Below are 26,739 nucleotides of genomic sequence, written 5' to 3' on the forward strand. Positions count from 1 at the left end.
CTGAAGTCCAGCATCCCCGCCCCCCTTACCCCGCTCTTCATTCAAGGAAAAAACTGCGCACTCGTTCTTCACGAAGTCTGACACAAGTGAAACAATGGCGACGTGCATAGAGTTTCTCACTATATTACCTAGAGGAAAATCTGGCGCTGCTGCGCTGTGGTATGCATGGGTATGCCGGTATATTGTGTCTTCGGATTGCCATCGTTCTCGGAGAACAAGGACGCCTTGAAGCCACCGCCTGGCTAGCATCTTTTCCTCTGTCACAATGATTTATTTCCTGCTGAAACATCCCGTAAAAAGCTGTTTTAGATTTACCTACAATTACATGAAACGTAAAAGTATCAGCTGGCCGCTAAAGTTGGAGGGCAGACGACAAGATTCTCGCTCGCTTTGGAACAACTCGTCGTCCGTTCTTGCCTTTCGTCGCTTGATTCTGCATTGTAGGTGAGCAAACTTTACTGACAGATGTAATATGGGTGAATGGAAGCCTTGATTCAAGATTTTATTTCAAGAACCCATTATTTGTGCACCATATATCCAGGTTTTAGACGAAGCCTCGTACAGCACCAGCCAACACAAGCCTCGCAGACAGATATCCCGCCATTCCCATGACGGCACAGCACCCTTAAAGAAACTCGCATAGACGGTGGCGCCAGATTACCCTCTGAGTGTTATAGTGAGAAACTACGGCGCCATGTACCACAATTCACGAGGGAATGCTACTGAAGGGATACTGGAGAGCAACGCGAAATCATTTTAGGTTCTTAAAAGGCACTGTTGTTTTTTTTTTCAGGTGGTAAAGTGTTGAATAATGTAGGAGAATATGACGGCCAAACTTTACCTCGCTTGAATTTCGCGCCGATATATGGGCGCCTGTACGCCAACGCGAGGCCACGAATTTTAGAGTACTTCTCACCCACGGTCCGGTCTGGACGCACTAAGAGAGCATGAAAACTTCCTGGGCAGAGTCTCTTGGTTTCTTAAAACGCACTGTTCGGTACGCTGTCTGATATCATTTCCGAAAAGTAATTTGCTGGGTTCTAGTAGACCGCGTCAAAACATATGACGTCAGGCGAGCTGGTACAGAAACTTCCGTACTTCCATCTTTATGGTTTAACAAGTTTCCTCTCACGACAGTGTTGCTGCTTTGCTGTTGCAGAAACATGCTTTACAATAAAGGCGAATGCTCCCCTCTAATGACTCTCTAAATTAAACAAAAGTTTAAAAAACACAGCGGGCAAGGAATTGGATTATGCACTAACTAGGCCAACAAAAAGCTTTCCTGTAATAGATTGTAAATCGCCCATTTGACCTGAACACAGACAGAATACAACCAAACTTCGTCATCATCAAACGTTTTATATGCACATTGTTTTTCTTCTTGCTCAGAAGAAAAGCCGAATGACGCCCGAGTCGTTACTTCTGCCATCCGCAGACAGCCCTCCAGGCTACCTGGAGCGATAAGAAAGAATCGCAACCGACGAGGCCGCAGCAGACGTCGCCGGTGCTGCCCCCTGGCCGGCGCCCCAGCGGGCGAAGTAGAAGGCCGAGATGTCCATGAGCTGACGACGCCGCACCATGTTGGTGAAGAGGAGCTCGTTGGCCGCCAGCTGGCGGCACGCGGAAGGCGGCACGACGTGCGAGACGTTCTTGAGCCGGTATCCCACCACGTCGGCGCGGTACACGAACTGCGGCGGGAACACCTTGTCCGCCGAATCTTCCGAGTCCACGCAATCGCCGTACATAGCCATGCGCGTTTTGCGCAGGGCGAACACCTGCGCGAAGCATACACTTGAGTAGCACGCCCTTCGTCAAGAGAAGGCACATGCGGAGTGTAGCGTTTGTCTGCCCTGAGATGCGAGATACATGAGAACTCGCGTAATGGAGCAGGCTATGTCGCTTAGGTAGCCATACTATACAGGTTATACAGCGATCATTCGCACTCTCTGGAAAGTCCTGTGGATACGAAGAAACCACTTGCTTGCTCCTAATGCTATATTTGTACCTTTAATTAACAACGTTCCATAACGTACTAAGTATTACGCTTCTGGTACCATTCGATTCGTATTCGATTTGGTCTCGGAAATCACTATTCGCGCACCACTATTAGATTAAGTAAGAAACTATACGAATTTGCAAACTGTTGAACTTGCGAACTGTAACACTGCGCTTGTCCACGCACCTCCTCCTTCATTCGCTCGGTGCCAAACGCTGCGATCTCCTCGAGCAGCCTGCTCTTGAAGAACCCGTACAGCGCCACGTCCACGTAGTTGGCCGTGAGGATGGCGCGACGGGCCTTGTCCGGGATACGGCTTGGCAGAACCTGCGAGCTCCGCGCGTTCTGCTGGAAGCTCACCTGCGCGAAGTTTCACAGTGACGTCACCACAGCTCGCCACCTTGTGGCCAGAGGAATTTGACCACTATATAGAGAATAGGGACGGTTGGGAAAACTTAAGCACGCGACCACGTGTCCATCTAGGACTCTAGAAGAAAAAAAAAAAGCTTAAATAAGCATAATGCTGGCGTTACCATGAGTCACTACGTGAAGTTTCACCACCATGTAGAATGGCCAACAATTCATACTGACATCGCGAGGCTCCAGAAGTTTAATAAGCACATTTTATGAGTTTTTATCACCTAGCCCGCTTCGCCAGAAATTTTGAATTCATGACCACCATTGGGATGTTGAGATAAATTTGTCTTTTTACAGGTTAATCCGGAACTGCGGGGTGGAGGCGTAGGAAAAACATTCATGCTTAAAGAACCGCAGGCTAGTCAGGAGGACTCCAATAACACAGATTATCAAATATCACTGCGGATGTCTTTGCATGAGGCCCCGTGCGGGTGACAAGAAATATTTGCGTACTGATGTAACAGTGGACCTACAGGAGTTTAACCCCAACAGAGATGGGGTGGAAAGCTCCGCACTGGATCCGCAGCAAGCAATTTTGGGGCTGGAAATGATCCCATACTGACTTATATGTTACTTGATCTCTAGGAATGCGAAGCTTTTCTTGGCGAACATTTGCGCCTTTCACAGTATCTCTATCTATCGTTCACATAGTGTCCACGTCCGAACGCATACCAATGGTTTTTGAGTGTTAATCTATTTAATGGGGTCATTGTCACTTTAGGCGGCTGTTTCATGACCTACTGTACCCCACTGTACCAGAAGTTAACAGTATTATCTCGTCACTAAAGACTACCGGCCCGGGACTTGATCAAATTTACCCTTCCCATATCAAACTTGTATCCAAAGAACCCTCGCCAATCTTGGCCGATTTAGTTAACAAACTTTTTTTAGCTGCTGTATTTCCGCAAAGCCTGAAAGCAGGAAAAAGAATCCCCATATTTAAGAAAGGTGATCGCGAATGCATTAACAACTATCGCTCAATTTGCATTTTACCATTCTTTAGTAAAGCAATTGAAAAACTAATCTGCAACCGTTTAACGAAATACTTATCCAAATTTTACTTATTATCTGATGATCAATTCGGTTTCCGACAAGGCCTCTCTACTGAAGTCGCACTAATCGCTTTCACTGAAAGAGCTAAGCTAGCAATAGATCAGGGCCTACTTTTTGGAGCTGTGTTTATTGATTTCACGAAGGCATTTGATACAATTAATCACCACATCCTCACTCATAAACTTGACTGTTGCGGCATATCTGGGCCACCTTTGCAGCTGATTCAAAGCTATCTTACTAACCGAACGCAGGTTGTTCAGGTAAATGATTGTCTCTCAACACCAAAAATCCCTAACATAGTGTTCCCCAGGGGCCAATTTTGGGGCCCCTTTTGTTCTTGCTATTCATTAACGATTTACCGCTCAGATTGAAACACACTAACTCTCTCCTTTATGCTGACGATACCACTATTTTTACCACACATAAGAATGCACTTACGCTGCAACATTTACTAAATGTTGACTTAAACAACGTTCACTCATGGTGCGTAACGAACGCATTGCGCATCAATCCATCGAAGACAAAATTCATGGTGTTTCGTTCCCCTCAGTTATCGCCACTGATTGCGTCCCTTGCGGTGACACTTAATGGTCACCTCATTCATACATCTGAGTCTACGAAATTTCTTGGAGTCATCTTGGATAAACATTTAAAATTCCGTGAGCATGCTCAGTCCCTGATTCAAAAAATTTCTTTTGGCATTCATGTGATCATCAAAACACGGTTTTACTTCGAAACAGACATCCTTCTTTCCTTATATTATGCATTTATTCATAGTCATCTGTCATACTGCCTATCTTCTTGGGGAAATACGTACTGTCGAATCTTGGACAACTTGAACGTTTGCAAAAGCAAGCCTTAAGACTCATCACCTTCAACCCATTTTCGTCTCCATCAGCCGCCATTTTTCGTAACCTGATTTTTTTACCTCTACGTAAACTTGTTAGTTATAAAATGCTGATCATCATGTATCGTCTTATAAATCATGAATTATGTATTCCCAGTTTTAGTGATTGTTGTGAATACCAATAAGACCAGGTTTTCCACTAACCATAATCTGCTTTTACCTAAAGTACGAACTAACTACGGCCGACTGACAGCAAGATTTTCATGTATATCACTTTGGAATATGTTACCGCCTGATTTAAAAACATGTAAGATGTACTCATTTTGTAGATGTCTTAAAATTTATTTATTCGATAATTAATTGGTTTGATATCCTTGTTTTCATTCTTTTGAGTTCTTTGTTCTAAACAACATGTAATTATTCTTATTCGTTGCCATAATCTTCATGTACATATTTTATCATGTATCTTTATACTGCTAATCCGCCATTGTCTGCTGTATAATGTACTCGCCGCCTGCCTACGTTCTGCTAGGAGGTCCCCCCGACAGTTTTTACTTTGGGACCTCCGATTGTACTTACCATGTATAATTGTATTTTGTAAATTATGGAAAAATAAACAATAAACAATATCATGATATTCATGTCATGGCCTATCATTTATGTTCGTCATCAACTTTTGTCATACTATGCCAGTTTTGGTAAACACCTAGCTAACGAAATGACCATGAGAGCACCAAGACGTAGGCGGCTAGATAGATACTGTCAATGTGGCAAATGTTCGCCAAGAAATGCTTCGAATTTAAAACATGCCTGAAAATTCCCCCATTGACGTCACATTTCTCGTGTAGGTTCCCGTAAACAAAGTAAATTAGTAGCTTTGAAAAGAAAATTTGGTAAATTTTTGCCTGGGTGGGAAGCGAACCCGGCCTCCGCTGTGCGAGACGAGCATGGTATCCTGAAGCCACGGCTGCTCCACGTTCGTGGCTTACTAAAGGTGTGCTTAGTGCGTGCCCGATTGCGCACGTCACGTGGTCACAGAGACGCGTTCGTCGACGTCTCCTTCCACAGCCGGCTCCGATGCCGCTGATCACGCCAGCGTTCCCATACTGCCCCTCGCGCTCGGGCCACTGCTCGCGCGTTCGTCATCGCCTTCTTCGACAGCTGGCAGGCTTTCGCCTTCACGATTTACGAACGTGTAACACTTGCTTACTTTTGGTCACACGTGGCAAATTCGAGTCGCCCACTAACAACTACTTTATTAAAGACGATAGTCTTTCTTGGGGAACTTAAACGCTGAAAATTTGGTCTGTCTGTCTGTCTGTTTGTCTGTCTGTCACCCGATTCAGCCACCCGGCCAAAGTTGGACCACTTGCTTACCGCCCACACTACTTAAACTGGTACGGCTGTTCATACTTGTGAACGTTATCGATCACAAAGTAAATATTACGCATATCTCTAGTTTCTTAAGCTGCGTTGAAAATGCCATGCTATGCGCGCCGACGAACGTCATTCCCCGACTGCGCGCCGACGAGCGCCCTCTGCCATGGAGGAAAGAAACCCTCTGCACAAGCTCATGTTTCCCGCTGTATTGCCAGATGGCGTCCATGTCTCACGCAGCGCCTCCCCAATTTTATCAATGCCAGCCAGATGCGGCCGATTCAACATAAAGGAAGCGCTGTCTGAGGCAGGGCAAAACATAAATGGCCGCTTGATGAAATAATGCGGTAAAATGAAATCTGTTCATTCACGCCAGGACGGAAATGGTACGAGAACAGCATGGGTGGCCGCGGATCAGACCAGCACTCATGTATTACGGCCGGCAGAAGACTATCGTCTTTAGACGACATTTGCAGCGAAGCACGTAGATACGCGGCAAATTTTTGCGATAGCAATTATATGGACACTCAAAGAGGATTTCTGCCGTCGCCGTCGCCGTGAGGTTCCGTATGACGTCAACGGCGATGAAATCGTCGCCGCGCGCCGGACGCTGTATGTGCGAGTGAAAGGGCGCGAGGGGCGCGCGCTTTCACGGGGAGCGAACGCACGGCGGAGAACAAACGCGCGTTCTGCGCCGTGCTCCCTGAAGAGCTGCAGGATTAAGCGTCTCTTTCCTCCTTTCCACGCGACTTTTTCCGTCGCGCAAAAGGCTGTGGTGGGACGGGAGGGAGAGAGAGAGGGGAGGCGACGTTTAGCTGCGGCACCAAATGCGTATTTATATAAAAACGCCGCGCGCGTTCAGTGCGAACGCGGGCAAAACGCCGACGGCGTCGACAACAGTTCTGCGCGTTGCTGGTGCTGCTGCATGTCGAAGTTTATACAGCTGATAAAACTACTATCATTGCTCCGTATAGCTCTCTACTAATTTGCTATCGCAATTGATGCTTCGCCTTTCGGGTGAAACTGCGACAATTTTTTATTGCGATAGCAATTATATGGACACTCAAAAGCAGATTTCTGCCGTCGGCGTCGCCGTCGCCGTCGCCGTGAGGTTCCGTATGACGTCATTTGGAGAAGAAATCGTCGCCGCGTAGAGGAGGAAAGAGACGCCTACTTCTGCAGCCCTTAAGGGAGCACAGCGCAGAACGCGCGTTTGTTCTCCGCCGTGCGTTCACTCCCCGTGAAAGCGCGCGTCCCTCGCGCCCTTTCACTCGCAGATACAGCGTTCGGCGCGCGGCGATGATTTCATCTCCATTGACGTCATACGGAACCTCACGGCGACGGGGACGGCGACGGCAACGGCGACGGCGACGGCAGAAATCTGCTTTTGAGTGTCCATATAATTGATATCGCAATAAAATCGTCGCCGCGCGCCGAACGCTGTATGTGCGAGTGAAAGGGCGCGAGGGGCGCGTCTTTCACGGGGAGTGAACGCACGGCGGAGAACAAACGCGCGTTCTGCGCCGTGCTCGCTTAAGGGCTGCAGAAGTAGGCGTCTCTTTTCTCCTTTACAATCACCATATATGTAGAGCAAACGCGCCTTCTTCCGACGCGCGAGAGGCCGTGGGGGAGGGGGAGGGAAGGGAGGCGACGTTTAGCTGCGGCACGAAGTGCCTATTTATATCAAAGGCTCCGGCAACAGTCACCAACGCCGCACGCATTTTGAGCGAACGCGGGCAAAACGCCGATGGCGTCGACAACAGTTCTGCGTGTTGCCGATGCTGCTGCATGTCCAAGTTTATACAGCTGATAAAGCTAATATCATTACTCCGTATAGCTCTCTACAAGTTTGCTATCGCAATTGATGCTTCGCCTTTCAGGTGAAACTGCGACAACTTTTTTTTAAGATCACTTATACTGCGATTGTATCGCGCACAATATTGAAGATACAACCTTGTTTCATGCTGACGGCAACATTAGGTAAAAAGAAGTATGCTTTTACGGGAATTCTTCGAAGCACTCATAGTTTGTTGTGCCTATAACGAAGCGGTCGCAAGGACGTTTACTCACAATTCATGCGGGAAACCAAACCAGCTAAGGGGGTCTTATGAAATATATAACTTTGTTGCACAGCTTGTGAGGCCGTGCAATTGAACATTAAGCTGGCCGTACAGAGATGTATCACTAGAAAATTATGCAAAGTGCCTCTGTCACATCATCATTGCAAAAAACACAAATCACTTTAGCATACGTCAAAGAGGGTGAAGGCGGAAGCCTGTGTGCTCAAGAGACATTAATTAATTACTCCACATGCTCCTTCGAATGCGCTATTACTTATTTTTTCCGACCAAAGGTCGCGAGTTCAAGTGCCTTATATGACACTATCTTAATTTACTGCGCCTTAATTAACCTCACCCTAATTAACACCAAAGGTCGAGGGTGCGCCTCCCAGCAAAAGTCGTGGGCTCGAGTGCCTTAATTAACTCTATATTAAATAACTGTACCTTAATTAACTACGCCTTAACGCCAAAGGTGGTAGGTTCTACTGCCACAAAAGCTCGAGGGTTCTACTCCCACCGAAGGTCTTGGGTTCGAGTGCCTGAATGAACTCTATCTTAACACGGTGACGACGGTGACCCGCACACCATCACAATTTTTGCGTGAGTGTTGGCTAAGACAAGATCCCGAGTCGGTGTAGTAAGTAAATTACTACACCGAGTCGTCGTCGTGTACGATTTCGTGCCGACGACACGGTTTTCGCTCAAGGACGTTGAAGGTCGACTGAATAATGAGACATGTAAGGACTTTCGCCTTAAAACTATTGTGTACACTGTATATATTCAAGCGATAGCGTTGGCGCGCGTTTCGCAAAAAATGTGGTGTTGACGCCGGCGTTGGCGTCCTGTGAGCGAAGATTGCGGCATATATTTAGGTATATGGACATGCCACGCCTTGCTATGTGAAATGCGGTATATGCGGATTATATAATGCCGCACCATTCTATCGCTAAAGTTCTATACCGTGCCTTACACTCTTGACAAAGTCATTCCACGAAATTTTGAGAATGAGAGCCTACAAACAAATGTCATGAAAGAAAACACCGACAGCGCATGCTTTTTATGATAAATCTTCTCACACTGAAATGTTAAAAGTACGAAAAAATAAGAGAAACCTAAAGATAATTTTTTTTTTTTTTTTTTTTGTGCGGCTGCGGACTACATCCAGGATCGGCCCAGAAAGCTCGCCTTCGCACATAGCGTTCTCCGCAAGTGTTTCCGGGTAAACAATAAGGTTACTTAAGCTGTAGTTGCCGGGAAGCGTGAGAAGCAGTCAGGGATATTTGAATACAATCGCGTTCCACTCTTATAGGTGAACCTTCATCATCAGCCTATATTTACGTCCTCTGCTAGACGAACGCACCTCCCTGCGATCTCCAATTACCCCTGTCTTGCGCTAGCTTATTCCAACTTGCCCCTGCAAATTTCCTAACTTCATCACCCCACCTAGTTTTCTGCCATCCTCGACTGCCTCTTGGTACCCATTCTGTAACTCTAATGCGAAGCTTAAGCGTCCTCTTTTTTTTTTTTTTTCTTTTTGCTGCAGTGAAACGTCCTACGCGTATCAGGAGACACTTCCTCCGCGCGCATGCGCCGTTAGTGGGACAGCACTGCAACGCCGGCGGCGGCAACGACGGTGTGAATGCGCCTCCAGCGTCTGTATTATTGCGGTTCCATTCAGTTCGGTAACGACGTCAGGCTTATTCAGTGAATTTTAGTGTGCCAATCTCTGTCGGCATAAAGGGTTGAAGATCCTGGGTTGCGGGTGCTCAGCAACTTTCGCAACATGCAACGACTTGGGACTAACGGTGCTAATGGGCTCTCCACTTTCTCGCAATGGAAAATCGCAAACACCAGAGACCAGCGAAGAAGGGCAAAGCCCAGCAAAAGTTAGACTAAGTGTGTGGTTTGCCACTACTTTACTAGGCTTTCCCCTGCTCTGCTGGTCTCTGGTGTTTGCGATAGCAGGGCCCGCATAATTTTTGGCCCAATGGCGTCCTACGTAACAAGTGAACTTAGGATAACAGGCACGTGGGCTGTGCGTTCGTCTGCCACCGGCAACACATTATCCGTTGTGCGTGCACTTTCATTTTCCTTTTCTTTATTAAATGCGAAGCATTTCTTGGCGAACACTTGCCACTTTGACAGTATCTATCTATCTATCTATCTATCTATCTATCTATCTATCTATCTATCTATCTATCTATCTATCTATCTATCTATCTATCTATCTATCTATCTAGCTGCCCACGTCTTGGGGCCCTCATGATCATATCGTTAACTAGGTATTTACCACAATTGGCATAGTATGACAAGAGTGTATGACGAACATAAATGATAGGTCATGACATGAATATCATGACATGAGGGTCATGTAGGTCATGAAACAGCTGCCTAAAATGAGAATGACCCATTGAAAAAAATATGAACACTCAAAAACCACTGGTATGGGTTCGGACGTGGACACTGAGTGAAGGAAACACTAAAGGATGATGTTGGAAGTCATAGTCATGAGCATGACTCAGCAAAAATGACAATGACTTAGCAAAAAATGTAACTCAAAAACCACTGAAGTGGGCTCTGCCGTGAGTACTAAGTGCAGGACACGCTAAAGGATGATGGTAGAAGTCAGTCATAATAAACATGACTCAGCAAAACTAATGACTCAGCAAAAAATGTAACACTCAAAAACCACTGAAATAGGTTATGACGTGGGTACTAAATGAAGGAAACGCTAAAGGATGATGGTAGAAGCCAAAGTCATGACCATGACTCAGCAAAAGATGACAATGACTCAGCGAAAAAAGATTAACACTCAAAAACCAATGGAATGGGTTGGGATGTGGTAGTAAGTGAAGGAAAAGGCTAAAGGTTGATGGTCGAAGTCATGGTCATGAGCATGATTAAGGATTTCACCTGAAGCTTCATAGGCAGTGGCTAAAGGGACGCCTGAGGACTCATTGCATCAATGTCAGGACATGCGTGTCATGTAAGTCAAGAAATAGCCGCCTATGTCTTTGTTCTCTCATGATCATTTTGGTAACTTGAAGGCTTCCCCGCACACTGCTTCGCATAACATCGATTCCCACCCGGCGTGGGATCTACCACGACGGTGAGTATTCAAGGGCGGGTGTTTCATTTTCTTGAAAAGACGTCTCATAAATGTAAAGCTTTTTTATGTGTGTTTTTCAATGCATTAGCACAGAATCTAGAGACCGGGGTAAAAAACGCAACGATGTCTTGCGCTCGCCGATGTATTATCGCGCTCAATATCAGCTACAACACGCGACCACTTCGCCATGGGTCTTCACGTTGTAGCTTATACTGAACACGCTAGTAATTTTGCAAAAAGGTGAGAATGAGTTCGCTCCTTCCTCCGACGCCACGGGCTCGCCGAAGCTATCTAAAGCGATATCGCACCTCGCTACACAAACTTATGTTGGGTTGCACTAGCTGGTTAGAACAGAGCCGAACCCGGATATATCGACCCCGCATATAACGAATTATTGTTTATAACGAACAGCAGTAAAATCCCCTTGACCATTATAGCATAAAATTTTTATTTTATATATCGAATTACTTATACAGTAGAACCGAGATATATCGAATCGGAAGAGGATCAATAAAGATCTTATACAAAAATTGTTAAGGGGATTTTCTGTCCGTTATAAACAATGCTCCGTTATATGTGGGTTACATACAACCGGCTTCGGCTGTACCATCGTTTTGCATGCGACACAGCCAAGATCTAGACTTGGCAAAGGCGACATTATTTTGTTTTTGTTGTTTTTAAGTGTGCCGCTGACGTACAATGTGGGCGTAGCCGCGTTTCCAATGGACCAAAGCGGTAAATAATGGTTCACTGGCTGCAACAAATCGGCGCTTGCGTTGCTTCAGCGCTCACCACGTCCTTGGTGGTCCAGCACAGCGCATTCTTGAGAAGCACCAGCGACTCGTCCATAAGCTCGGCAATCAGCACCAGGTCGATCTCGGAGTTGAGGCGCCGGATGAAGTCCACGACGACATGGGATTCGTTCATGACCCCGGAGGACAGGCCCAAGTCAAACGACATCTGGTTGGTGCCGATGCGACCGTAGTCGGTGCGCATCCCGGACAGGTACGACATGAAGTGTCCCTTGCCATGCGCGTCCTGCGTGAAAATCGGACACCGTCAGGCAGAGACGCCACGAAAGGAGAAAAAAAAAAACTTGTCATAAATTCGAACGCAGCACGAAGCTACATGCGCCTTCCTCCACCTCACGCGATTACGTAGAACTGATTTTCCACATTCAGAAACGTCATGTTCGCTGTCCACGTGGTACAGCAGTCGTCCGTGCGAATATTCGAAACATTTGAATGCCTAATGGAACACTGACATACTCTATTCGCTCTTTGAATCGAATATTCACTATTCGTAGATAGTGAATATATTTGAAGTTGCCAGCTGTGCGCAATCATGCATATAATTAGAGCACAAGTGCGGCCAATTTAATCCCGTCGGCCATAACATACAAACACAAGTTACGTAGTGTAGCACGCTATGCCCCTCAGAGAGTCAGACCCTTTTCGGGCTAGACCTCAATCAATGGCGCTCACCAGTGACTCCTGGGTATGCGAATAAACTGCTTATACTTGCTCCTAATGCTCCATTTACGCTTTTAATGAACGGCGCTCCATAACCTGCAAGGTAGTGACAGAAACTGGCTATTGTTGTGAGTACACTAGAATTTGAATATATATTGTTTTATAAAATCAATGATGAAAACAGCTGCTCACTCTTACACAAAAAAAAAAGCATTCCATATGCACTTCGGTTCGCTTCTGGTACTATTCGATCCGTATTCAATTCGGGCTAGAGACCGATATCGGGCTGAAGGTCACGGAGACCGTCGTGAGAGCCGGACCCTTTGTACAGTGATAGCCTTTTTTTACAGTGTTAGGGAACTGTGGCTTTGGTAAACTGTCTGGTCTCGTTCGCAACCGATGGTGTCCGTGTGAACAGCTTTCCGGATACGTTAGATGAGAATTGCCTTGGTCTTCCGGAACGCTCGAACTTTAATTCGTTTGATCCCCCTCTCAGGAGGAAAGTAAGGCAGTAAATGTTTGCTCTGACTGTGCGTTTGCTTAGCATGGCGGTCTGCAACTACTTTTTTCGAGTAATATAATGTTATAAATGCCATTATTTTGGGAGAAACAAACATTAAATATTTTGCTCCTTCCATAGAAAACACCGTCGCCGTAATGATGGACTCAATCTCGTGATTCAGTCCCAAAACATCAGGCCAAGTAAATAAACTAGGGTCAACGCAGCATTGGGAGCTGAAGCACAAAATTAAAGCTCAATCGAAAAATGGCACGTCGACAAAGCCGCAGTCTGGTTAACGCAAATTTTATATTTCGCCCATGATTAAACTCATTTGGTTCGACATAAATGAAGCAATTATCGACTAGACAAATATCTCCCATTTTAACTGTCAATCAATATACTCTCGAACACTAATTGCATCACGCTTTATCGTATTTCGCAATCGTTAAGCACGCGTTGCTCTATATTCCTGCAAAGAATCACTATGATCACTTTTCAGTGCAACAGTTTAATGATAATTTTGGTGAGCGTGACAAAACCATTTCTTTTGAATTCACATTTACAAAGCGTGAAGGGAATTGCAAACCATCACTTTGCCAATGTAAGGAAAACAATGTTCTAGTTATAATATTCACAGGAGAACATACTAAGGCAGTCGTGGTACGTACAACTTTTTATTGTGCTTTTGTGTGTCCCCTTGCTTCTTCTTGTCTATTTATAGGGATCCAGTTACTTATTTCGTCAACAGGTCCATAATTCTTTTCTCACTTTCATTGAGCGCTTTAGCTTCAAAATAAATACGACGCACCTAACAAACCAAATAAAAAAATCAGAACAGAGCAAGAATATATTTAAGACAATGCAGGAAGTACTTGACCTATGTTATCACCTGTTTTCGTTATATGATAACACCTGTTTGCATCGTTGGACAAATCTCCCATGAACTGTGCGCGTTATCAAGGCAGAGTAAGAACTCTGCATCAAAAGTCAGGTGTGCATCGCATTCCTGGTTTCTGAAGCGGACGCCGAACCGACAAACGTGTAGGGACCGAACGGTGTCCTTTGTGGCGGGTCTCTCTCATGGCTAGTGGTGCGATGATTTTAACCAAGTTTACCCTTCCTAGGCATCTCAGCATGCACTGTGGCGCATCACTATGTAATATTGCCTACTTTACGTTGTAACTTTGTCACGTAGCTTTGTCGCTAGTATTTTGCGCGCCTTTCTCCCATGGGTTCGAGACGTTTGATAACGTCCGAAAGCGTGTCAACGAGGGGTCGGCGTTACGCATTGAAATATAAAAGCAGGCGCGCCTCCACTGTTTGTTCAATTTTCTTGTACAGAAACTATCTGGTTGCAGTGAAATTACAATATACTCTCCTAAAACGTAACTTTTTTATGCAAACAACGGATAATATTCATAATTTACGTGAAAGAATATCAGGTAAACATGTGACCTCGCACTCAGACAAACAATGTTTTTGCACTTTTTTAGGTTTTCTTAGCACACTCGGCTTGAATCACGAACATTGATGATCCGGCCGCCACTTACCTAGCGCCACCTTTTACAGCGAATGCCAGATTTACTACACTGCCTGCTAGACCACATCATGAATGCATCGCTGCGACCCCTTTATTTCGTGGTAACGGCATCAAATTCCTTCAGAAAGTTCTTAAAGATCTGGGAGAAAACAACAAATCAAATGTCTATTCACAACAAAGAGTGCGACAAAACGCGCAGGGCGCGCTGGACACAAGCGTTGTGTTTATTACAGCCCAGTGAACGCAGTGCAACGCCAAATGCTGCTATTCATTGTCAAAAAACGGGGAACCAAGCTATATGGAATGAACAAAGTCTTTGCAGTATAAACACGCCGTAGCCGCACGTGAGCACATTAATGGCCAGCACAGAGCTGGAATTATTAGTCATTCATACTTCCGACAGCCTGCCAGGCGCAGGCTCCGGCCTTACGATCTCGCAGTGAGTAGTGTACTAAGATATACCGTACCCTTCAGTGAAACTTGAAAACACACCATGGTCCCTATAACGTAAAATTATTCCAATCTGCTTTTGTTCCAATCTACTGACTTCAAGGGCGCGATCTTGTACGCGTTCCGGCCTCCGTTCCATCGAGCCGCACACGATTGGTCAATTTGAACTGTGAGCCGCACACGATTGGTCAGTTTGAACCGTGATGATCAATTTGACCAATCGTGTGCGGCTCGATGGAACGGACCGCCTCCGTTCCATTTTGGAACGCGTACAAGATCGCACCCCAAATGTACGTAACCGCCGACGCAAGCATCGGGCGGTGACCCTCCGCGTTGTCTGAACAGCCCAATCAAACACTCTCCTCATTTATAGGAGGTCACCTCTGTTCGCTTTCAAAACGAGTAATGTTGCCTACACAGAATGGTTTCTCTGATCTAATTGACTGACAAGAGGCGAGGAGCACGCTCAAGTGGAGAGGGTTTCGATCGGACCGAGCCAGCGCAATGAAAATAGATAACCGGATGAAGAGGGTGGTTCCGGTGCCTCCGAGTCTCCCATTGGTTCTCTTCTCCTTACAAAGGCGTTGCCCTTACTTAGCGTGCGGTGGTTGGTCGAAAATCGCGGTGGCGTGCAACGGAAGGTTAAGAATGCCGCTAAAACAGATTCTCAGCAAGAAAGCGTTGGCACAGCAATGTCGTATATGCGCCGAGAGGGCTCCATAGCGTTTTACTGTCACGAAAAAAAGGTTTATTACATGCAAATAAATACATGCTCCCGGGCAGGTGCGAATAGCTGCTGCCAACGCCGATCGCGTTTTCCCGCGTTCGCGCCGAACGCGCCTGGTGTCCGTGACTGCAGCCGATGCCTCTGGCGGCGGCTCGGCAGGTTTCGCCCAGAGAACTGGACACGCTTCCGAAAGACTGAAGCGAGAGCTAGGTAAGTTGAAACCAAGCGTCGCAGAAGAGAACACCCCGAGTTTAGATTGAGGGAAGCCGAGAGTTCGCGTAGACGAAGAAATGAAGATCCGGAGGCTCGTGAACGTGGCCGGTTCAATTCATCGCGATACTACGCAGAACATCGCGAAGAAATCCTGAGCGCCAGGAAACTAAGTGTGTGCTTTGTCACTGCTTTACTAGGCTTTCAACAGCGCCGCTGGTCTCTGGTGCTTACGGTAGCAGAGCCACGCATAACTGTTACACCGAAGCTTTATACCTCTCGTTGGTCAGAAAATTTCGTAGCGTAAACACAAAACGCGAGGTTAACAACTGAAGGCAAACGGCATATCTTTCTTTGCAATCAGGCATACAGCATATACATATACAGGGTGTTTCAGCGAACACTTTCAAAACTTCTTAAAGGTTGCCTGTGGCAGATAGCACAATTCTAGTTCATGAGCTGGTCTACTAGAAGAGGCGTACATTACTTTCACAAGAAATTGAAATGCTTAATCGAATAATTAACAAAATTCAATAATTAACTTTTTAAATAATTACCTGATGGCCCATGTTGCAAATGGCAAATTGTAGCCGTGGAGATCGCAAGGCACTTTGAACGAATTCTCGGGATTACACCCGTTTCGAGATATTAATTCCCGAACTTTGCCGAGAAATGCATTGGCGTTGCAGTTAGTTTCTTAACAAAACGTCGCTTTATGCATTGAACCACAGAATTAACAGGAACGCCAATGCATTTTCCCGCAAAGTTCGGGAATGATTATCTCGAAACTGGTGTCATCCTGAGAATTAATTCCAAGTGGATCCGCCTTGCGAAGTCCACGGCTACAATTTGTAAATTGCAATATAGGCCATCAGGTAATTAGTCAAAAATTTAATCAGTGAAGTGTCCTTAATTGTGCGATTAAGCATTTCAATTTCTTGTGCAAGCGATCTCCGCCTCTTCGAGTAGACCAGCTCATTAACTAGAATTGGGCTATCTGCCACAGGCAACCTTAAATAAATTTTGAAAGTGTTCGCTGAAACACCATGTATGTATGTATGTATGCATGCATGTATGTATGTATGTATGTATGTATGTATGTATGTATGTATGTATGTATGTATGTATGTATGTATGTATGTATGTATGTATGTATGTATGTATGTATGTATGTATGTATGTATACAGGGTGTTTCAGCGAGCACTTTCAAAATTTATTTACACAGGCAACCTTAAATTTACACAGCAGTGTAATAATATTTTTGTTAATATTTACACAGCAGCGACACGAACTGCTGCGGAAGGCGGCGCAATGTGTACTGATCAGGCAAGCAAACTACTGCAGGTGGCGGCGCCATAGGTGCGCTGATGAAGTTCCGATCCGAAGCCACGGCTGCTCCACTGTTCTGGTCACTGCAGGTCACGTGCTCACAGAGACGCGCTCGTGCCACTGCTCTCGCTTTCATCATCGTCTTCTTTCACAGCTGGCGAAAACATTGCTGCTGGCTCTATCTTGAAAGCGATCGTCTCAGGCGGAGGATGGACGGACGATCGGACAGTTTTCTCGTTGGGTAGCCATAGAAATGCTTATGCATTTGAAACAAGTCATAAAAAATCATAGCATATCCACGAAGTGAATGATGATGAGTGGGCGAAGCACCGGGGGATCATTCGGGTAAACCATAGACAGCTACGGACGAGAGATAAAGAGAGCGCGCGTCGGGAACGAGAGAGAAAATTACACCATCTTCCCGTAGGGAAACCCTGAGTAATATGCGAAGCAGCCGTGGGGTCGACTCAAGGTAGTTTTATCAGCTGTATAAACTTGGACATGCAGCAGCACCAGCAAGGCGCAGAACTGTTGTCGACGCCGTCGGCGTTTTGCCCGCGTTCGCACCGAACGCGCGCAAAGTGGAACCGGAACCGGAAGTGGAAGCGGAACCGGAACGCCATCTAGTGAACACTTCATAAAACTACAGGTGGCTACATACTACTACTACTACTACTACTACTACTACTACTACTACTACTACTACTACTACTACAGAGGATGGAACGACCCACACCCTAAGGAGCTTCGCCCCTAAAAGTAACAATGCATTCGATTGAGAATGTAAAGTAATTTAATTAATGTCTCTTGAGCGCACAGGCTTCGCCTTCACCATCTTTGGAATATGCTAAAGTGACTGTCAATTTTTTTGTTTCGCACTTTTAATATTTAGTTTGAGAAGATTTAACATAAAAGGCATGCGCTGCCGGTGTTTTGTTTCATGATGTATGTGGGCTGTCATTCTCAAAATTCCGAGGAATAACTTTGTAAAGGATGTAAGCAACTTTAATGGTAAAACATTGCTGCTGGCTCTATATCTTGAAAGCGATCGTCTTACGCGAAGGACGGAATGAACAGTTTTCTCGTTAGCAAGTATAGAAAGTTGTCGCAGTTTCACCTGAAAGGCGAAGCATCAATTGCGATAGCAAATTTGTAGAGAGCTATACGGAGTAATGATAGTAGCTTTATCAGCTGTATAAACTTGGACATGCAGCAGCACCGGCAACACGCAGAACTGTTGTCGACGCCGTCGGCGTTTTGCCCGCGTTCGCACAAAATGCGTGCGGCGTTGGTGACTGTTGCCGGAGCCTCTGATATAAATAGGCACTTGGTGCCGCAGCTAAAAGTCGCCTCCCCTCCCCCCCCCACCCCCCGGCCTTTCGTGCGTCAGGAGAAGGCAGACGCCTACTTCTGCAGCCCTTAAGGGAGCACGGCACACAACCCCAGCAATTCCGGACATCGCCTTTAGTTCACAGCTTTTACACCACGTGGCGTACGGACCTTTAAGATTCGAAATTCGCGCGATGACGCACGAAGTGTACTGGACGATAACAGAATACATGTTTTAACAATAAAAGAAAAAAATAGGGACCACGCCAACAGCTTTCACCGTCCAGCATGCACGAGCGCGAATCAGGAATGGCTGATCTGATAAATGCCGAGCGTATAAGACGAGCGGCCAGCTAGTCTACTGTGAATCAGCAGTTTTGCTGCTCTTGATAGTCGTTTAGAGGCTCAGCCCCGCTTCGAGAAAGCGGGTGCAGAATCTTGAGAGAGCGGCCTCCGCCCCCCCCCCCCCCTCCCCTACCGTCCATCTTTTCCTCGTCCAACTTTTTGTCCGATCGAATCAGAAAAGCAAAAATGCCCTTTTATCGCTTCATTTCTCGAAAGCTGATTCTAAAATAATAATGTAAGATTGCTAAATGGTCGCGATGGGCGCATGTTTCAAGATATGCAGTCGCATGATTGACACCCTTAATCTCGGTTGGCCTCAGTTTACGAGTCCATTTGCTCATTTGCGTGCAGGTGCCTAATCGAGTTATGTTCACTGCCACGGAATTTCTGTTTTTCGAAAGCGAATGCCTTAGGTGCATGGCTATATTTTCGGTGCCATTGGCAGTGACCTTGGCGAAACCGCGCCATAACGAAAATGGCCGACACCGCAAAGAGTAAAATCACTTCAACAAATGCTCGGATTGACGTCAGTTTTCTCAGGGAGGTTCCTGTGAACAAAAGAAATTAGTGGCTCTCTAAAGAAAATTTGCTACTTTTCAGCCGAACACCTTTTCTAAGCTCTTGGTAAGCGACGGGTGTTAATGCAGACAATCATCTGTAACTGGTCAGTGTTCGAAGACCTGCTTCACTGCACAGTGGCATAGCCAGAAATCTTGTTCGGAGAGGGGGGGGGGGGACGGGCGGGAGGGGGGGGGGGCGCACGTTGCAGCGCGGGCTCCTCCTTATAGAATTGGTCGAGAGATCAAATACATCAATAGTAACTGCATTGCCATTGCCAATGTCATTGTATATTAGAGGCTGCAAACAAACTACTGAGTGCTACCCACTGTCAAGTAAAATATGTATTTTTTCATACAAGAATATATTCGTACGTCCCAAAAATTGTGGCAGAAATAACTGATATCAATGCTTCCGCGTTTTTTTGTCTATTTAATTAGTAAAGAAAATATCACACGAACTTTAGAACATCAGAACATCATAGAATATCAGTTCCAAACCAGCAAATCAGTGCATACAGCTGGTGCGAAAAACGCAAGGGCTATGAAAAGAAAAAGTTGAGCACAAATATTTTGATAAATTTTTTTTCATTAAAGAACCTTGTTTACTTTTTTGTACAGTCGCGAGCAGAAGTTTGGTAACCATGGCATCAGCAAAAAATTTAAATATATTCAAGCGCAGCTGCATGGCCCCGAATTAGCTTAATATGTTGTATTGGTCCATCACGCGCACGTAGGCTTGCGCTCTTGATTTCAGCCGGAATGGCCAGGCTGCGAAGGAAAAAATCTTGCAGTTTCACCTGAAAGGCGAAGCATCAATTGCGATAGCAAAATTGTAGAGAGCTATACGGAGTAATGATATTAGCTTTATCAGCTGTATAAACTTGGACATGCAGCAGCACCGGCAACACGCAGAACTGTTGTCGACGCCGTCGATGTTTTGCCCGCGTTCGCTCAAAATGCGTGCGGCGTTGGTGACTGTTGCCGGAGCCTCTGATATAAATGTCGCAGCTAAACGTCGCCTCCCTTCCCTCCCCCTCCCCCCCTCCCCCACGGCCTCTCGCGCGCCGGAAGAAGGCGCGTTTGCTCTACATATATGGTGATTGTAAAGGAGGAAAGAGACGTCTACTTCTGCAGCCCTTAAGCGAGCACGGCGCAGAACGCGCGTTTGTTCTCCGCCGTGCGTTCACTCCCCGTGAAAGCGCGCGCCCCTCATGCCCTTTCACTCGCACATACAGCGTTCGGCGCGCGGCGACGATTTCATCTCCATTGACGTCATACGGAACCTCACGGCGACGCCGACGGCAGAAATCTGCTTTTGAGTGTCCATATAATTGCTATCGCAGTAAAAAAAATAAAATCGTGGCAGAAGAGAGGCTCGGCCTTTCTGTACCGACGTGGGAGCGCCCCGCTATGTGCTGACGCGCGTTCCGAGGGACCGTAATGAAGCTTTATCATACCATCATACCATACCTTTGGTCCACAAACTTTGGCTCGTGACTGTACATATGCAACGGCCAGGGAAAAACCTCAATGGCGCTGTCCTTCGTTGCAATAGATTGCGAATGAGCAGTTGTTACCGGTCGTGTATTGTAATTACACCGATAATATAGTCGCAACAGTGAGTACATATAAGAAGCAGGAGTTCTGCAAGATGTACATTAGAAATGCGAAAATAGAATGGAATATACAAGTGCGAAGATACAAGTTGATAAAGGACACAAAAGTGTCACTGGTAACAAAATGCACTGTTTGTATACACAAAGCCTCGCAACAAGATGTTTAAATATATGTATAAGTATCCAATAAATCCAAGTATTTAAGCAAACGTCACTGTATGTAATGCGATAACAAGACAAATAGACATGTTGCGCAGTCACACATAGTAGTAGCTTTACGCATAGAAAGACAGACGATCCAGGCAAGTACAAAACTATGATCGCAGAAATCGTGATATGTTCCAGAAGGACCGCCTGTTGGCCTAGTTGGTCTAACCTAGTTTCTTTCAGTTTGGCAGAACAGTTTGGTTCTTCTAGAAGCTGACAAGGAAGGTGGATTTGTTGTGATGCCCAAAGACATGTTCAATGAAAAAGCCCAAGCGGCAGTGGACAAGAACTTTGTGGCTGTTTAAAAAAGTGCAGTGAGGGTTAAGACTAAGTTTATCAAATTTTGTAAGGACTTGGAATTGAATGATCTTGCTAGTGCTATTAGAAATAGTAAGGGGAACAGTCTGAAGCTTTTCTTTTCTGCAAAAACACATAAGGTAGATGTCCGTTTCAGAACCATTGTGAGCGAAGGGGGGGCTTGGCAAAAGAATGTTAGTCAGTTTTTACTGAAGAACCTTAAGTGACTCACGGTTGTTGATCCTTTCCGCGTGAGGAAATCTGAAGAAGTCACTGAATATGTTAAACACAACGAGAGTATAGATTATGGCTTGTCTGTCGACGTTGAGGACTTGTTTTATTCAGTACCTCAAGATAAGCTTTTAGTTGCTGTTAGGAAGTGCATTGAACAGAGTGGCGAATGCGATTTCCGAAACTCCGCTTGTTTGTCGGTTCATAATTTAAATCTTTTAGAATTTTCTCTTAGTGTAACATTGATTGTTTTTAACGAGCAGCCTTTTCTGCAACGTAGAGGAGTGTGTATTAGGTCTGGCGTGGCTCCGATTCTATGCTACATATTTTTAGCTGATATTGACAGTGCGCTTGATTTGGCTTTTAATGGGGGGAAGGTATTCAAAGTGTTTCGGTACGTCGATGACTTTTTAATTCTTTTAAAGAAAGAGGACGGTTTCACTGCCCCTGGAAGTATTTTTGATGTTTTTATTTAAGCTGGGCAGGGTTTGAGTTTCACTCATGAATTGCTTGGAACTGAGGGATTACAATTCCTGGATCTCAGGCTAAAATTTAGTGTAGGCCATGTTTGCTGAGAGTACCTCCCACGGATTAAGAAGTGTCCTCTGCCTTTTGAATCTGCCCACTCTAAAATAATAAAAAGGGGCATCGGATTACAAAGTATGGATGCTGCGCTCCGTAAGTCACGCCCGCATTCAATGCAGCATAGCTTTGACAATCAGATTAGCAGCGGGATTCCCTGAGTTGCTTGTTGTTGCGGTGGCCGAGTGTAGATCCTGCAGTAGGTAAACAGAGCTGGAGCAGAAACGGCTGATACCCAGCGATGGATGGCGAGACCCGTAGCCATGCCTTATATGCATCAGGTCTCGCACAACCTGAAGAAGGTTGCGAACAGGCATCGTATTCCTGTGGTCTTCACGGCTCCTAATAAGCTATCCAGGCTCTGCCCTCGAATTTGCGGGGACAGGAAAGGAGGTTGCCAAACCAGCCATGATAGCCGCTCCGTGGGGTGTGCGACAGGAGTGGCATACTCCGTCCCCTTGTTGTGTGGGAAGGTGTACATCGGCCAAACCGAACGGTGCATAAACGACCGGCTCAGGGAGCATGCGCTAAACGCAAAGAAAAAAGAGGACAAGTATGGACATTTAGTTGCCCACATCATTACGTGTGATTGCGAGGCACGATTTTATGAGACCACTATCTTAGGAAAATCTGCAAGCTACAAGGCTCGAGTGGCTCTAGAAGCATTCTACATCCACAAGAACTCAGATATTTGTATAAGCGAAGCGTCAATTCTTTTGCACAGTGCCGAACTGAACTACTTGAACTCTGTTGCCTGAGGGAGATAGTACTGTTAACTTTTTTAGATTTCTTTTTATCACCTCGCATGGGAAAGGGGCGTGACACTGGTGTACGTGGTTCACCTTAGAAATCGGAGGGTTTGTTGACTGAAATAAACGGTTGGTAGTAGCGCTCGTCCGCGTCTGTCGTGTCTTCGTGAGTGTTGTGCGTACTTTTTTGCGCTATGTCTGATAGTAACTCGCGATATGTACTTGGGCCATGCGGCGGTCGCGACAGCACCATATGGGTAGATAATAGAGGAATAATGCAAAAATCAGTAGGAAAATGTGTAATTTAACTGCCTGTAGAGCGGCGACAAATTTTCTGCACCCAAAATTAAGGAAGGGTATTGCTTCGGCTCAAAAAAGAAGTAAAAGTGGGTAGCTAAAAGGAAAGACCAAAAGAAAGCTACAGATGATGCGGCAAGTTAAACTACCCAATATCCTAGTGTGTTTGTTGGGAAACGCCGCAAGGGCCGGGCTTTCAATAAACAAGGTCGGCAAAAATTTGTTAATGATGTCCTCGTAATTTTCGTTTTCTCACCATAACTTTGATCATGATGCTACCTGTTTGAATAAACAGCGATAATTTCTGCGGTTTTAGAAACTAATGAACAGTCATACGTTTTCATAATTACGCGTTTATGGACCTGAAGGAACAGAACCTTTACTTGCATTGATTTTTGCCGCTTCGGTATCTAAAGGACAAACTTCACTCGGCGGGGAAGTTTAGTCAAGCGGTCAATGACTTCGGACACGTTGATGTCGACGTCTCTGTGGACGTCGGCATCCTTGTCGTGGACGTCGGCATCCTTGTCGAGCCAGACGTCGTCGTCCGCAAAAAAGAACCGCCTCAAAATAGGCCGTTAACTTTCTTCTGTTTTCTCTTATTTTACTTTGCCTGCCTAACCACGTGTTCTTCAGACATTGTAGAGCGCAAGTAGTTTTTCTAATCTCATGTTAAAAATATACTATCTGCGGTTGAAGTGGTCACTGGAAGGGTGGCTAGAATCTGAAGCCGTTTCTACACATTTACATAGAACCTGCAGTCGCAATGAGAGAGGGCATCTATTCCGGTGCTAAAACCTAAAAGTACTCTTTCGATGTCGTTGGCATCCTTGTTTAGGTACCTTGCACAAACAGTAAACTGTTGGATACCGGCAATATCCGTCGTCTCATCAGCAAATATGGAGAAGTGGCCTGCACCATTTACTTTTGCACCTAGGCTTTCTTTGATAACTTCACCACAAATTTCTATAATTTGGTTTTATACATCTGGACTCAAATGCGAGCTATTACTGGGGCAACATCCAAATGGTTCTTCAGATATGTATCTCCACAATCAGCTCACAAATGAAGAAGCGCTCTGAAAATACCAATATTTTCAGAGGGGATTTGCTTAAATCCATAGGACAACTGTCCCTATGGCCACGGAGAGCCAGACCTTGTCGTCCGCAAAAAAGAACTGCCTCAAAAATAGGCCGTTAACTTTCTTCTGTTTTCTCTTATTATTGCGATAGCAATTATATGGACACTCAAAAGCAGATTTCTGCCGTCGGCGTCGCCGTCGCCGTCGCCGTGAGGTTCCGTATGACGTCAATGGAGATGAAATCGTCGCCGCGCGCCGAACGCTGTATGTGCGAGTGAAAGGGTACGAGGGGCGCGCGCTTTCACGGGGAGTGAACGCACGGCGGAGAACAAACGCGCGTTCTGCGCCGTGCTCTTTTAAGGGCTGCAGAAGTAAGCGTCTCTTTCCTCCTTTACAATCACCACATATGTAGAGCAAACGCGCCCTCTTCCGACGCGCGAGAGGCCTTGGGGGAGGGGGAGGGAAGGGAGGCGACGTTTAGCTGCGGCACCAAGTGCCTATTTATATCAGAGGCTCCGGCAACAGTCACCAACGCCGCACGCATTTTGAGCGAACGCGGGCAAAACGCCGACGGCGTCGACAACAGTTCTGCGTGTTGCTGGTGCTGCTGCATGTCCAAGTTTATACAGCTGATAAAGTTAATATCATTACTCCGTATAGCTCTCTACAAATTTGATATCGCAATTGATGCTTCGCCTTTCAGGTGAAACTGCGACAACTTTTTTTACTTTGCCTGCCCTGGTCCAGCTGATTGATCACATCGGGCGCCCTTCCTGCAAATGTTTGGAGAAATTATCAGCTGCCAGCTGGCAGTCACGGTCATATTTAGTATTTTCGTGTTTGTGGAAGATTGCGAGCGCGGGTTTCCATTTCTGAAACGGCTTGGACACGAGGGTTCCAGTGCGCGCATGTTACCTCATGTTTATAAGAACATTAAACCCATAAATTTCCAGAGTTGAAAATCTAAAGCACGCCTTTGGAAATGTCAGTGCACCTTTCGCGTCATAAGTTTATGGGAACTTTATACCCATAAAGTTTAGGAATTGAATTCCATGCGCTCCGTAGATTCCCCGGCTACTGCGAGATGCCGCAGTGCTCCCGCTCGCTATCGAAAAACCCTTGAAAGTTTGTGCTCGGATGGGGCTCCTTGCGTTATGTGAGTCGAGGTGCCAAGGGCGCTGCGACAAAATCCAGCCCGAGTTCGCAATGTGTGTGCCGAAATGTCTTTTCGAGCGTGAAAAACACACGGTAGACAAAATCCAGAAAGATTCCCGGTGCCGGTGGTTGTTTTGGTCGGCGGTACATGCCAGCACGAAATAATTTCGGGGGGGGGGGGGGGGGGGGTCTGAAGTCCTATCAGTGCTACTACTGCTATTACTACCCCTACTGCTACTAGTATTGCATTATTACTCAATGATTATTATAGAGGAAGTACAACAACAATGAAAGCTTCACATGAGATCCAACGCAGTGTTTTAGCATAAGTGATGCGAGTGTTCCATTGCGATTATAGAAAAGTTTTCATGTGTTAAATTTGTCGATTTTATGCAGATTGACAGTGGAATCAACATTCCCTGGCTTACTTATCGTGATTATTTTTTTTTTCATTTACCATAAACCACATCTCCACTATTAAATCACTTAAGCAAACTTTAGTGGACTCTGGGCTTGGGCTCCCGTGTACTGGTGAGGGATAGTGCCCCTGTATACGCAGGGTCTCTCGTTCGCTCGCGCCACCGGCACCGCCGTTGGCCGAGCGTCGTCACGCCGTGACAAGTGATATAAGTCGTTCTACTCGGCACAGAGCAGAGAACATGGCGGAAACAACGCCGGTATACCACTTGCTTCAGCTCTTGTGCCATCCGTATCGGGAAAGGCGCGTTCCCACCACGGCGCCAGGAAGCACATCTGGCCGCTTAGGCCGGAGCAGCGGTCTCACTCCTATCGCGTGCACTCGAGCAGTATACACGCTCCCCCACGTCGCCGCGCAAGAACTATCTGCAGCAACTCTGAGCATGACGGGATGCAGCGCACCGGGGCTGCGCAAATCGCAATGAAAGCAGATGAAAGTGGGAAAGCTGTTTACTCTGCGCCGTACAGACGGACCGTTGTCGTCTACAGTAGTCATTAATGCGAAAGCATTACATGAGCCATGAGGCAGAAAAGCCGGCGTCATTCACAACGAGTGGTATCAAAGTCAATGTGACATCATCAGCGTCTTTAATGAAATCAGTAGTAATATAGAAGATAGTAAAGGGTATTACAACGTCAATTAGTAGTACTTATGGGTAGTTATTGTGAATTAAGGTGAATTACAGTGAGTGAACTTAAAGTAAAAGTTAGAGTGGGGTGACT

General features: G+C 46.0%; 1 protein-coding gene across 1 annotated transcript in view; it reads right to left on the reverse strand.

Moving 5' to 3' along the window:
• Window positions 1-1,376: 1,376 nt before the first annotated feature.
• The window catches only part of LOC119431571 (galactose-3-O-sulfotransferase 4), a 51,925-nt gene continuing 26,562 nt past the window's right edge, over window positions 1,377-26,739 (reverse strand). Inside the window, exons 5-7 of the mRNA XM_049657916.1 lie at window positions 11,652-11,897; window positions 2,183-2,356; window positions 1,377-1,775 (exon numbers count right to left, since the gene is read on the reverse strand). Coding sequence (XP_049513873.1) covers window positions 1,449-1,775; window positions 2,183-2,356; window positions 11,652-11,897 — 747 coding nt within the window. The 3' untranslated portion in view covers window positions 1,377-1,448. The remainder of the gene's footprint in view (window positions 1,776-2,182; window positions 2,357-11,651; window positions 11,898-26,739) is intronic.

Source organism: Dermacentor silvarum, chromosome 10 (assembly GCF_013339745.2).
Source record: "Dermacentor silvarum isolate Dsil-2018 chromosome 10, BIME_Dsil_1.4, whole genome shotgun sequence".
Classification (NCBI taxonomy): domain Eukaryota; kingdom Metazoa; phylum Arthropoda; class Arachnida; order Ixodida; family Ixodidae; genus Dermacentor; species Dermacentor silvarum.